We start from the raw sequence: 14,552 nt of genomic DNA on the forward strand, positions 1-14,552 counted from the left end.
GTTCATAGGTGTCTGAGGGCTGTATGGAGACTATAAGAGTGGATAAGATGTTCAGGAGTTAACCCTTTTGACACAGCATTCTGATTTGTAATTATCCTTTCTGCATCTCCTCCCCGAGATCATATTTAGTTTAGAAGATTCTTAAAAACTGAGAGTAAAGATTACAAAAAACATCCTGTGGAAGCAATTTCTTGGAGCAAGGTTGATGTTGATTTTGCAAGGTAAACGGTTTTTAAACTAGACTGCTTCTTCTCATTAACATTCATTTACTCATTTACTGTTCCTGGTTGAAACGGTAAGATCTGTAGGGGGGGAAAAATAGAGCTAAATCTTTCTATACCATATGAAAAATACAAGTTCTTTATTTACAAGTGAATGTTTCCTGAAATGGGGAGCAAAACATTACGCAAAATAAGGGTTAGTCCGGAGGACATAAGACTTTGAAAAGAGTTTAAATTCTACCTGCATTGATTTCCAGTATAATTTTAATCTCACTTTGCAATAGTTGCACCATGTTTTAATTTACCTTGATATTCTGAATATTGATACTTTCCTAAAAACTTGAAATAGTTTTATTCAAATTAATTTCAAATATTCTTGTTTGCGTAGTTGTTTTGAGTGTGAAGCTTTGTTTGAGTTCCTGGAAAGGGTGTTGAGGAATCTTCATTCTCTAGGAACTACATAAATGACACTTTTGTCCTTTCTGTCTCTGTTCCCTTCTGTGGATAATGTTGTGGTTTACACTTAAATCTTACCTTTTTTTTTTTTTTTTAAAGCAATGCGTTCAGTGAGTTTTTGTTTTTCAAAAGTTCTTAAAGTCAGTGTACATTCTGGAAGGCTTTTGGAAAGGAAGTTCACAGCGTCAGAACAGTCTTTCTTTCTTTTTTTTTAAGTTGCAATGTTCTGTTCCATGCTAAATAGGTCAAGAAAAAAGATATATATTTTTTTATTATTTATTTATTTATTTTTTAAGTTTTAAAGGTATTAAGACCCTCAATTCATTGTTTCTTTTTCTTTTATGTTTACCTTTGCTGTTGGGGTTTTCAGGATGTGCTGAAGAGACAGTGGAAAATCTTTCCATTTTCTCAGGAGATCAGACAACATTTTAGCCGTGGAAACTGTGGGATGTTTTTTGGAGGCAAAGCTGAAAAGTTTTTCTGCCTACTTATCTTGAGGTTGAAACATAACCTATATTGTGTATATAAAATAATTCTTGAATTATTTCAGAGTTCAAGCAGCTAATCTGAACTGGGGCCATGTTGTGACTTGATGTTATTCATAGGCCTTAGTTCTCCTTGTGATTCTTATTCTGGCCCTGTATACAGAAAGAGAACTGTTTTGGCCTGATAGTCACTTAGTTTAAATGCTGCTGCCTATATTCATTAGCAACTCTTCTATTTTTTTTTTTAAGTGCACGAAACAGAATCCACTGGTACATCTCTCCCATTTCAGAAATACCTTGTTTGTTCTGGTTGAATATGCCCTGGTCTCCTTCTAGATGAAAACAGATGAAAATGTACCAACTAAGAGCTTACAGTCTGTACGTGTTCGCTGCAAATGTCCTTAATGTTAGCATTCAGACTTCAGATGGAAGTAGGTGCCCATATTTGTTCTGATTGCCCCGTATTCCCTGTTGTTTAAGTGATGGGGAGATGTTATTTTCACACAACAAAATGGCTGTTCCTTCTTTTTACAATTCTAATTTGCTGCAAAAATTCTTTACTGCCTTGTGCTGATGTTTTTTCACTTGCTTTCTCCTTCAAGTTAATTTCTAAGCACTGTATTTTTTTGAATGTGATCGTTTTTATCTGAAAAGACGAAGTTCCACCAGTATTTGGTGAAGAAGTACTGGTGTAAGTATTAATTTCAGAGAATGATGAGGAAAAGAATCAACAACCTTTTAGTTATAGTGATAACAGCCTTAATTATTTTTTTCCCCTTGGATGGATTTCTGTAGTGGGGCAGAGCAGGGAAAAAGATTTCTTATTGATTTGATGATTTTTTCCAGCACTGCAAATGGCCTTTTTGCTAAAATGAACTTTTTACCCCCTCTTTTTCCTGCTTCTCTGTCTTGTTCTCTTTGAAACATTGTTAATTTCACCTAAAGGGGGCCCAAACACTAGTCTGTCACTGTCACTGCCAGCAGATTATAATTTAAAGCCACCATTTCCTATTCCCCATGAACAAGGGTATGTTTAAAGTACTTAATCATTAGAAAGAAATACAGATGAGCAAGACTTAGCTTGATTTAGAATGTGTCGGGCACTGCAGAGGTTTTGGCAAAGATTGCTTTCATTGGTTTTATCATCATTTGACCTGTGATTGTAACTTACTGTTTAATATACTTGGAGGATGCATGTTTACGTATTGCCTTTGGTTCTGTCCATGAAAAATGTCTGCACTTTGCACTAAACAATTGCAGCTACCAAACGCTGCTCTTCACCGTTTGGATTTACATCAACTGCAGGTGCTAACATTAAGACAACGGCAGGCAAAAGCCATTTTCCAGAGGAAATGTAATGTGATGCTGGCTTAATAGTGGAGTTATTAATAAGGTTAGAGATTTTGCAGAACAGTTTCATATTTTTTTTTCAGAAGATATGTCTTGTAATTCTAGCCATTCTTTTCCTTTGGGAAAAATAAAAAATTAAAATAATAATTAAAAAAAAAACCTTAAGATCATAAAGAACATAAGTCAGGCTATTGCCTCTTGATGCCTTCCTGCGTGATATTTCAAGTGCCCTGTGGTACCTGCAGTTTTAAGATGACTATAGCATTTTCAGCGCAGTGTTCTTTCTACATTTTTATACTGTAAGCATAAACTGTACAGCACATTTGCTGCCTTTTCTTCAGACTAAATCTGATGAGAGTTAGTTTTCTAAGTTGCCTTGAGAAGTAGAATAGTGAATAATAGAAACAAAGTGCCTCCGTTCATGGGCTAAAAACATGTTTTTGTTGGGCTTTTGTTTTTTGGAGAAGAAATAAGGCTTCACTAGTAAACTCCTGATGATTACTGATTACCATTAGGAAGAGCTGTTTTGTAGCTGTTTTTGTAACTGGAGTATGGGGGAAGCCTGCTGTATTTCTTGTGATAGGTAGTGGCAGTGCAAGTCCTGTCCACGCGAAGAATAATAACGGCTTTAAATACAAAAATAAGTACTTTATAAATAAGTGAAGCATGCAAAAAATCAGGAGGGAAAAATGCGGTGAAAATATTTTATGAAGGTGTAATTTTTCCAGTGTTCCATTGGAAGAAGTCCTTACTGTTTGCCAGTGAATATGATGCGCTTAAATATACACAGATATCCTATACTAAAGTTCTTTGCCTTTTCATTATATGTAAAATTACTTTTAAGTTTGAATGATGTTTTATAGTGCTGAAACATGTCAGATGGCTGAGGATATTATGTATAGATACTAAGGTTAAATAAAACATTGCCAGGGAAGTGGTCATGACACTGAGCCTGCCAGAGTTCAAGAAGCGTTTGTACAATGCTCTCAGACACATGGTCTGATTTCTGGGTGGTCCTGTGTGGAGCCAGAAGTTGGACTTGGATGATCCTTGTGGGTTGCTTCCGACTCAGGGTATTCTATAATTCTATGATGGATTGAATTCACCAGAGGTCTGTTTCAGAAACAAAAAATAGTGCGGATTTAATTAAAAATTGAAAATACTTTGCCTTGACCAGCCTTAATAATAACCTCCCAAAAGGGAAAGTTTTCAAATGCAGTGACTAACAGGAAATACGATGTCAGATCTAGTTCAGGAAAAGCTCTGAAACATAATTTGGCTGCCCCTGCCTCTTTGCTGTTTCGAGGGAGTAGTGCACAGTAAATAAATGTGGAATTTGAATCTTTTCTATCTTAACAAGACATCATAAGCAGCTCTTTAAATGTAGTCTTTTTTTTTGCATCATGTAGCACAGGAAGTTTATTTATTTTTTAATGTAAAGCTTTGATTTTATAAATGTAAATACAGCGAGAAAAAGGAAAAAATGATCTATCTAAGCAGATTATGGTAATTGCAACACCACAGGTTGATCTTAATGCTTAAGTGCCAGGTGTCCTACATACAAAAAAATAGAAACCAGTTATCTTTTCTTTCAAAGGTTAGAGTCACCTTCAGCAAAATAGTAATACAAAACTTAATAAATTCTCAGCTTCAGAAATTAATGCACACAGCGGTGAGCAGTAGTGAATTCCAAGCAAAAGTTCTCTGGAAGAGAAAGCTAGCTACATACACACAAGTCTGATACTAAACATTGGCCTTCACAAAATAGTACTTTCATTCTGCTGGGCATTTTGTTGTCCTGATAATGCGTTTCCTATTTCAAGTTAACTTTGTTCTTTTGTCTGCAAGAAGTCATAGATACACCATAGCAAATAGGACTGATTGCTTAAGAATTCTCCAAGAATTCCTTAGGGGCCGAGTTCTCCTAAAATGTTAAAAGGTTAATTTCAGTCCTCTGTTTCGATTTGTTGCCACTGATGTGCATATACCGTTGGAGATTGGGGAACTAGGGATGGCTTGTTCACACTTAGCAGATTCTATGAGAGGAGACTAAATGTCATGTAAATGCTCTGGAACAGAGCAGATACATTGGCTCAGACAGCTTCTGCTGCTGATCAATGTCTGTATTGTTAACAGATGTCTGCATTGCATCAAGAAGTAATAAAGTGCTTGTTCATAATAACTGCCAGGAGGGAATGGTTTTGTGGGTTTAGTGTGTGGCTCATCAAGGAAAATCCATATCTGTATCAGATGGGCAAAGAAAATGCTAAGACTGTACTTTAGCTTTTAGTTTCAGGACAATGAATTATTGAAAGAGCAAACAATGAATTTCCTTTTTTGAGTGGGACCATTTATCCATGCATCTCTTTGCGAAGAATTGGAAGAGTCTTTTTTTTCCTTTTCCAGGCCTATGAATAGGCTGTCACTCCCTTGTGCCTGCAAATATTCATTAACACCCTTCTCTAAGCATTGCTGGGAAACAATCACTGATCTAGCAGTGGTGGGGCAGTACTGATGGGCTGTTTGCTTGGTGTTCCATATTAGCAATTTCAAATGACATGAAAATGCTAGAAAATCTCTCAGCAAACTCATGGCTTCCTGTTTGTTTTGAGGATGTTGTTGGCATTTTTGCTGTAGAAAGCTTTCCTTCTGAGCAAGCTCTCAGATGCAAATCATTGAAGGGGTTTTCTACTAGAGTCAGACAACCCCTACCTAATTGACACAAGCAGTAGTTTTTATTATTGTCAGTCTTCACTGAAAGTTTCTTGAAAAGGTTTCTTTTGCAGGTAAAGAGACTGTCCTTTGATGAGACTTTATTCTTACATTGCCAGGGTTGATACACACTCAGAAAGCATCATTTATATGACATTGCCTGATTTTTGGTTTCTCTGGGTCCCTATGTTTTCAAAGTGCCTTCTAATTAGAGTTATTCTCATTTGTTGAAACTGGAGGAGATAACTCTAAATATTCATTGAGGCCTTTGGGATATTTGCATAGGATTTCCTAAATCTCCCACGTGAGGGATCAATACGAAGGAAATGCCATTTTTACTCAACATCAGCTTAGCTCAGTTATGTTTATTGTTTGATCCAACAGTAAATTAGTGACAATTATTTGGATCTCTACATTCCATCTTTCCATGAAAGCACAGCATCATTGTCACCTGTTTTCATATTAAACTTCTGTATGGCTTCTGGCTGGAGCTAACATGGTTTGTTCAAGTTAGTATTTAAATGCCGTGCTATTTGGGAAGAGCAGTATTATGGTGTATACTTAAACAGTATTCTTAAATACTTCAAGAGAAACACTATTGGAGTCATTACTTTTAGTGTCTTAAATAATGGTTACTAAACTCCTACAGGGTGAAGAGTTTACAGAGGGCATTCAGGGTAAAGCTGTGGTTCTTACTAGTGTTATCTCTAGGGAATTTCTCTTTTCTGTCTGTAGTCTACATAGGAATACTGAATTTAGTGTCCAGAATTAAGAGTCAGCAACATCAGCCAGTTCACAATCTTTTATTTAGGTGCTTTGGTTCCTAACTGAAGTGCTTCCCTGAACTTTCTTTGAAGGTTCAGTAGCTGACATACCTCAAATTCAAAGATGTGGAAACATGAAGTATTTAGTAGTTTTCTCTGCACAAGCCCGTTTTGAAGCACAATGCTGCCAGTAGCTCAAGATATTTTCAAACTTATTATAGAGTCTTAGATGTACATAGAATTAGTCTCTTAATATCAAGATTTTGCTATTTCAGGGTGCATATATGTCGTATATACATTTCAGGAGGGTATTGTCTTTCATATTTAGAACTAAGTCACTGCTTTGTTTCTGGAGTGTGCCCAGGGTTAATATTACCTATATTTTATATCCTTTCAGGAGTATGATGATGGCTATGGAACTGCTTATGATGAGCAAAGCTATGATTCCTATGACAACAGCTATAGTACTCAAGCACAGAGGTAAGTTCCAAGATCTGCAGTAACTACAGGTGAAATATTGCACAGTCAGAAAGTTAATTTTACTTAAAGACTTTTTCAGAATCATTTTAGACTGTAAAAATGTTATAAGTGGCTTATGAGAAATAACCTCCAGTGTTTTGTCTTTAGTAGCTCCTAAGTATAAAAGTTACTTAGTGGTTGAAAAGAAACAAGTGATATCTTGAGACAAAGAATTTCCATGATGCCAAATCACAAATCAAAGTGTTTAGCTGTTCAGGAAATTCAGGAAATTTGAGTATTAATTTTGAACTGATGTTTAAAAACCATTTTTTTATAAGGTGTGGGGAACTCTAGAGAATGTAGTAAATCATCTGAAACAGCAGATTTTGATTTTTTTTTCCTTTTTAAACCTGATTATACTGAAGTACTTTGCATTTATTTGGTGTTGCTGTCTCACCGAATGAGAATAACTCTAAGGAAAGGGAATTCTTGTGCACCTTTTAGCGAATTTATTCTTACTCTTTTTCTTAGACTACGCTGATAGTTTGATAAGTAGTAGATTTCCTAATGTCATTGAGAATTTCTTGAAACAATTTATGGCAATAAACTTACAATGGTTGAGACAATGCTGAAAAAATGCTAGGAAATGCTCTAGTTATATATTATTACTTTGGTTATTTGGGGTGCTTAGGGCTTCAAACCATGTCCACAGGGAACAAGAGAAGGAAAGGGTCGATGCTGTGTTAATAAAAGAACCAGCAGTATCCATTTACCTTCCACTGAATGTTTAGACTACTTTTTTCCATGTAGCCATATCTCAAATACTATAGAACTGTTCACAGCAAAGCTGAGATCAAAGCTGTTTGCATTTAACATCTGCTTTGCTGTAGTGTTGACGCAACCAACATAAATTTCATTGTAAAAATGAATATTTTCCTGTGCCCAACAACTCAACATGAAAAAGCTTAGTGGAAAGTTCCAATGTCATTATTATTGAGATCTAACACAAGGAAAATAATACTTTTGTACATATACTTGATTCCTATAAAGTCTTGGAAACTAATGATTTTTTTTTTTTAAAAAAAAAAGGCATGACACCAGCATTGTAGGACCTCCAAAATATGATGCTCTGTGAGCATTTAGAGACCAGCTGCTGGTAATGGATTTTTTTTCCAAAAAGAAAATTACCAAAATAGTCCTGAACTTTTATGTTGGTAATTCTATTCTGTTTTACTGCTTCTAGTGTTGGTAACAGTGTTTATTGCATACAAACAGTCAGATTTCATTACCAAGTCATTTGACTGAGCCCAAACTGAAAACATTACTAGGATTTGCTTCTTTTTCATGCTAAGCAGGCTTTCACTAGGGTGTTCTTTTCATTTGAACTAAAATTAGAAAAAAAAAAAAGTCTTCCAAGAGATGCGTTTGCTCACGTAAAGAACTAATAATTATACATAAAAATATGTATAATATTCATACATACGATATGAATATATACTCAGCTTAGTCTGGAAGGAGATGATTCACAAATTGTTTGCTTTACTTTGTATTTTGCCTGTAGTTTCACAATATTACACATGGGTAGATTTTGATTCCATTATCTCTTGAATAATAATATATTTTTTCCCATAATTTTATTAAGTGCTACATGGTAAAACAAAGCAAGAAATGATTCACTCGTATATTTCAAATGGGGTATGGATACTCATTCTCTGGCATGTTTTCTGGCTTGGCAAAAATAATTTTAGGATTGTATTGGCAGGCAAAAAAGTAATAACTATAAACAGCCATCTGAGCTACCTGGAACAGCATTCCTGGCTCTAATTTGAATATCAAATAGTAGCCCATATTGCAAAATGTCATTTTGTCACCACTGAGAGATACTTATCATATTTCGGTGTATTACTATGTTCTTTCTGTGAAGGAAATTACGGGAAATAGAATTGTTTGCATAGTTTAACCTTATATCATTCTTGACATTTTACCCTCATTATAAAGCATGGATAGAAAAGACTTGTGTGTAGAGGGCATTTATATGTTTAAGATCCGTTAATGACAAGCATGTATGAACAACATTTCTTCTTTTCATTTGTAATGTTGAAAGCAATAATCTTTTAAAACAGTAATAGTATTTTTACTATATCTTCTGATACTAATATCTCCAGAAGATTGTGATCTTAAAGACATTCTGTATTAGTGAAGGAAGCTGAGAAATAGCTAATAGACTGAAAAGATGAGTTTGTTCATAAAATCATTTGCAGTAGACAGCATTTGAATCCTGTTCACGCACCTCATCAAACTTGGTTAATGTTTGCAAGTGTATTTTCCTATGGGATACAGTGGAGACAGTTGAAATATTCTTTTTGTTTTTAAAGATTTTGCATATTTCAGTGCTTCCTTTATTAAAGATGGAAATTTACAATATAATTAAAATACCTCTGTTTTTTTTTTTTTTTTTTTTTTTTGCATGTCAGCACATTTTTGAGATGTCTGTGTGCACGAGTATATGTTCTTCATATTCAACCATGCAGTACAGCACAACAGTACTCTCCTGTATTCCATTTTTAGTTGTGACATGTTTAGTGTACTTCCCAGAAATGGCCAAATCTGAGGTGGACTAGGATGGCGTGGTATGTTCAGATATGAAGAACAGCATATTGTGTATTTCTGTGTGCATTAAGGTAGCTGAGAATTTGCATGCATTTGCAAACGGTTCTTCCTGACTGTAACCTGCTTGCTTGCTGCTACCAAATCATATGTGTTTAAATTTCAATGGCATTTTATTTGACATTGTCAAGTACAAGAAGGGATATAAAAGTCACACACAATGTGAAGCCTTACTTAAAACCTGTCACAGCATTAACAGGGAGAGAAATATCAGAGTTCTTTCCAAGTTGTCATCCATCTTAATGCCCTGTAATCCCATAGAAATCATTTTCATTTAAAACATTTTCTTATCCAGTGTTGTTAGTTCATGTAAGAAAGCCCCAGACTGTAGTGCTTGGGGATGTGTTTTTTATCAGAATTATGTTTTATGGTTAAAGAACCTTTAAAAAATATCCCTTGGAGCTGTACTGAGTTTGACTGGTTATCTTAACAGATTTTTAGAAGAGATGCAACTAAATTGTATGTTTAGTTTTTTTTTTTTGCAGAGGATCATTAGATGAAATTTATGCCACTGTGAACTAGTAGGGTTAATAAATGAGGCTGTTCAGTATCTTCATAATATATATATATATATATATATATATATATAAAATAATAATCTCAGCTTCTGAAAATCAAATACTTCAAGCAGCCAGGACAGTTTTAACCTTAACAGAGCACTGAAAGCTGTCAGAAGCTATGATCATTTATGGGAGATACATAATGCTGAGGTAAGGAAAGCAGCAAGACTAGAATTAGTTACTTGGTCATGCAGGGCAGGCGTCACGTTATGCCGTCAGTAATTCCTTCACGAAATCGGTCCTATATAAGTGTGTAGTAATTTAATATTCACAGTTGTACGCCAAAAACTTTTTGGGATCTTATAGAAGAATGTGAATTCCAAGTGTGTGATACCCCTGTGATAATCTCCCCATGTGACTCTTAGTGCAGATACTTGCGTATGTCAGATGCACGTAGATTTGGCAGCTCCCCTTATCCCTGCATGAATGCTTGCTTACATGACCCTGCTGACCCTTAAAGACTTCCCAAACCTGTCTAGAACCATAATCTTTGACTTGGATTTATTGCAGCAAGTAGTGGGTATCATAGTGGACCAACGTTACTGCTCTGAAAATTCAGAAAATAATATTGTAGAGGAAACAGCAGAAATTAATTGGGTCTTAATTTTAATTGGTAGATCAGTTTAAACATTTTTTCCATATGAAAAATATATATACATACATTAATTCTAAATCTCTGAAATATGTTACAAATTGAGCAAATGTGCTTTCATCCCTCAGTGGCTCCATACATGATCTGCACAAATGTTTGCGAAGACAATAATAGGGCAAAGGGAAACGGATGCTAATAAATCAATTGGTGCTGTCAGTTCACTGTTTAATGTTCTCTAGAATACGTAAGATTTATCACTGAGGAATTGTAGAATAATGGTAGTGTATGGAAACAAAGTCCACCAGGGAGATGTACTACATCATTCGGATTTAGCGCTGCCATCTGCTTAATAGCATTGAGATGACTACAGAGGTACTTATGATCAACCATTCATAGCATTGACAGATGCTGCAGAGAGTTAACATGCCAGAGAACGAGGTTTGTTACTAAAATTCAGATTATGTGACAAGGTTGCGGAGAAAAGGGGTGGGTTTGTTACCTCTCCAACAGCATTAAAGGTTTACTGTTTGCTTTTAAGTTTGCTATCAAGAGAGAAGGGCTAATGCTGTTACTGTAGCACAAAAAAAAATAAAAATAAAAAATCCAGAGAACCCCATCTGTCTGCCTGTGCCACTCAGAAGTTTCTAATAACTTCTTATGCTTTTCTGGTAGCATTTAAAACTGGATTTATTTATTTATTATCCTGGGGAAAAAAAAAATTGCTTTTGACTAGCTTCATTATTTTTATCCGCTGTGGAGATCAGCAGTCTCTGCTATAAAATAGTTTGTATAACTATACGTCTGTGTCTGTTTAGGAACAAAAATAGTAAGTCACTCATGTAGTAATGTAGTCATTTGGTGTTTAATTTGTAACATTTATGATTATAAAATTGCTTAAGGTCTTCGGTCTGGGTGATCTTGCCTTCACTCCATTGCAGAAGAATTTAATCTTAAACACCGATACAAAAGGGGAAAGATTAACACTTAAAATAATTGCTGGCTTTTCCGCACTGTTTCCTGCACTGTTTTCTGATTTTCACAGTTGCTTCTTAATCCTCCACATTCCTCTCAGCAACAACCATTGTGCTATTGACTTAAACAGTGTTTCTCAGTCACTTTCTATGCATATTGAACAATAATTGCTACCACTTCAAATCACACCAAAATGTGGTACACTCAAATAACTGCAATTTGCCTGTAAGCTTTAGAGCCATCCTGTCAAGCTAATCTGAACTTTTGGAGGGAGTTTACAAATTCCCTATAGTCCGCTTATTTTTATTCAATGCATCTAGTTCACTGTGTTCGTTCGTTAATGTGTTGAAGGATAAGTACATGATGCAACTCTAAATCTTTTATCTAAACCCTTGAAAACATAACCACACGTGGTAATTGCCAAGCATGTTAAAAACCCAGCATTATGAATGCCATGCAGTGAAGCCTTATTTTTCACCGTTCATCAAGTGACTGATTCAAGACAATTTCTTTACAGAAGACTACACACAAAGACCCAGGGGTTTGAAAGGTGTGAGTAGATTTGTGGTTAGTAGCTTGTGGTAGTTAAGAAAAACGTGGTTGGATATCACATCAAAAATATTCCCTTTTAATAAATAAATCAATGAAGTCAAGCAATGGCCATTGCTCAACTGATGCAACAACACAGCTTTGTGTGCTAAAGCACACAAATTGATGTGCTAAAATTCTCCAAATTTGTAGATCCCTGATTTTTATACCATTCCAGAAGCACCTTAGTTTTGACAAACTGATTCAGAGGATTTAGTTCGTACGATGGTCCAGAAATGTGGTCCTCCCCATTTTCCCTTAGGAACTCAAATTTTCATCTATATTCTGAAACCATGCTTAGTAGTCACACAGAAGATGACAACATTTTTGTTTATGAAACGAGAATTTTCATACAGCTGAGTATATGGATTTGAAACTAGCTTACAGAGGTGTTGCTGTTGGCATTTGAAAGTTAATTGCTAACATTTTGTTTGTGATGCTCAGTGTTTTAAATTTACATTGTTAAGTTTGTCAGCAATCATGCATTTCCAGGATGTATAAATATGCATTATATGCAAAACAGTGTCTGTTACTGTAGCTTTTCAAGATGTGATTCTCTGGATTTTAATGCCATTAGCTGTTAGTGTTTCATGCTTTGACTTATAAATCAAATCAATCCACAGCAGTTTGAGGATAGTGAAAATGGCTACTATTTTGCTATTATTTTATTGTTACATGAGCACCAGGTATATAGGAGCTTATTGGATGTTGTAATTCTGAATAAATAAAGCTTAAAAAGCATTAGCATAAACAAGCTAATGCATCTTTTAACTAAAATTCCCTGCTATGTGGCTTTCTGCTTAATTTTTATGCTCATATTTTTGGAAGACATTATTTTCTGCAGTTTGTCAGATCTTGTTCTTCAGGCAAATCTTCAGATAGTTGATTTCCTTTTTTCGTCATCTGTGAAGATGTGATAAGATAAAATATTGAGAAGTGCCTCACAAAAGCACAGTTACTTTTAATTCTGATTCTAGCATACGTGTTTGAACTTTTTTTTAAAAAAAAAAAGGTTTACAGAAATCAGTGTTCTGAAACCTTAGTAAACAGGAACATGACTAAGCCAATTCTGTGTAGCGATGGAAAATAACTATCTTTAAAGGAAAAATAAATTGTAATGCAAGTATTTCACACAGTGTGCTCATAAAATTGGAAAAGTTTTTCAGAGTCCTCATCACGTAGATATTAGTAAATCTCACTATTTAAGAAATTAATTTCAAGTTTTATTAATAATAATAAAATATTCTTTAGATACCAAAACTAATTTTGGTTTCCCTCATGGCTTTGCTATTTTATTTTACTGTGACTATTTTTCAATGTTTTGAAAACTTGTAACAAATGCCTTTAATAATATAAGATTAAGAGACCTGCTGGAAAAAATCTTACATAGGTGTCAAAGTAGTACAAAAAGAGAAGTAGTGTAAAATTTTAAGTATATAAAGAATCCAAAAAAGGAATTTGTTTTGAAAGCAAACTTTTTTTTTTCAATTTATTTCAGTAGTTTATTTTTTCCTACATGTCTGTACAGCATTTAACAATAGTGTCATTGAATTTCCACAGTATAATTAAAGAGGATGAGTATTTGGTAGGATTTAGGAGGTTTCCTCAGTTGACTATACAGGTGAAACTGTAAGAAAAAAATAAGACAAATAGAATCTGAAGAAATGCTTAATATCAAGAGAAAATTATTAACAGTGAATATTTTTTGAATATCAAAGGCTACATTGAAGGTATTAATGGTTACTCCTGGAATTAGGTTAAAAATATTTTAATTGTGAGGGTTTCAATTTAATTACAGTATGATTTCAAAAAGAAGGTAGTTTAATCTTGGATAATGAAGATTACAAAGATGTTACATTCAGTAAAAGGTAAAATGAATATCCAATTGCTAGGTGTCAAGATAGTGCAGCAGTGACACTAGATGTATGGTCTTTGGAGAAAAAACCTGGATAATCAGGCTTCCAGAGTTTGCAAATTATTCTTATTCACTTGGAATTAACTTTTAAAATGTCATGCACAGGAATTCACTTTTTACCAGTTTCACTAAAAGAGATGAGCAGAGAAGGAAGAGAGACTACTTAGTCCTACAACTAGGGAAACGATTGCATCATAAATTCACACTTGCGGTAGACAGTGAAAAATATATAGGGAGGATTTATTTCCCACATCTGGGGTGGAGAAGGAACTTCACTGGAAGCTCACACTTTTTTGGAAGCCAATGTCTATTAGTCGAATGACAGAGGCATAGGAAACTGGACTTCATCAGTTCAGAACACATTCTTGTGTTGATGAATTGTGCTGATGTTTGTAGATGACAATTTGATGCTGTTTTGCTGGTTGAAAGTGTATTATATCTGCTTGCTAATAGTAACTGAAAATTGCAGTTTTATTTTGTAGAGACCATGCCTGTGTATTTTCTTTTCTTTCAAGGAAAGAAAAAATTTGCTTTCTTCCATTGGTGGGGGAATATCAATTATAATTAGGCAAACTTTAGAAAATAATAGAAAATGCTCAGTTCAGTAACCATCAGAATTTAGTTTATTGTCATATAGTCACATCAGATGAGAGCAGTATGCAATGCAGTTGGAACATGCATGTTGATTCATGTCATAGAGTCCACTGGAGTCCAGAAAGCAAGTCTTAGCAGTTAAATGGATTGAACTGTGCTTTTAACACAAGAGGAAGAGGTCTGCCTTATTGTACTTGGAGAAGCAAGACTTGAACCT

The 14,552-nt window shown here is 34.7% G+C and overlaps 1 protein-coding gene across 4 annotated transcripts in view; it reads left to right on the forward strand.

Moving 5' to 3' along the window:
- The window catches only part of KHDRBS3 (KH RNA binding domain containing, signal transduction associated 3), a 93,937-nt gene that overhangs the window by 65,821 nt on the left and 13,564 nt on the right, over window positions 1–14,552 (forward strand). For all 4 annotated transcript variants that reach the window (XR_004748273.1, XM_035317988.1, XM_035317989.1 and 1 more), the window contains one exon: window positions 6,386–6,468. Coding sequence is in view for 3 of the 4 variants with exons in the window: in XM_035317988.1 (XP_035173879.1) it covers window positions 6,386–6,468 (83 nt within the window). In the remaining variant the exon portion in view is untranslated. The remainder of the gene's footprint in view (window positions 1–6,385; window positions 6,469–14,552) is intronic.

Source organism: Oxyura jamaicensis, chromosome 2, assembly GCF_011077185.1.
Source record: "Oxyura jamaicensis isolate SHBP4307 breed ruddy duck chromosome 2, BPBGC_Ojam_1.0, whole genome shotgun sequence".
NCBI lineage: Eukaryota > Metazoa > Chordata > Aves > Anseriformes > Anatidae > Oxyura > Oxyura jamaicensis.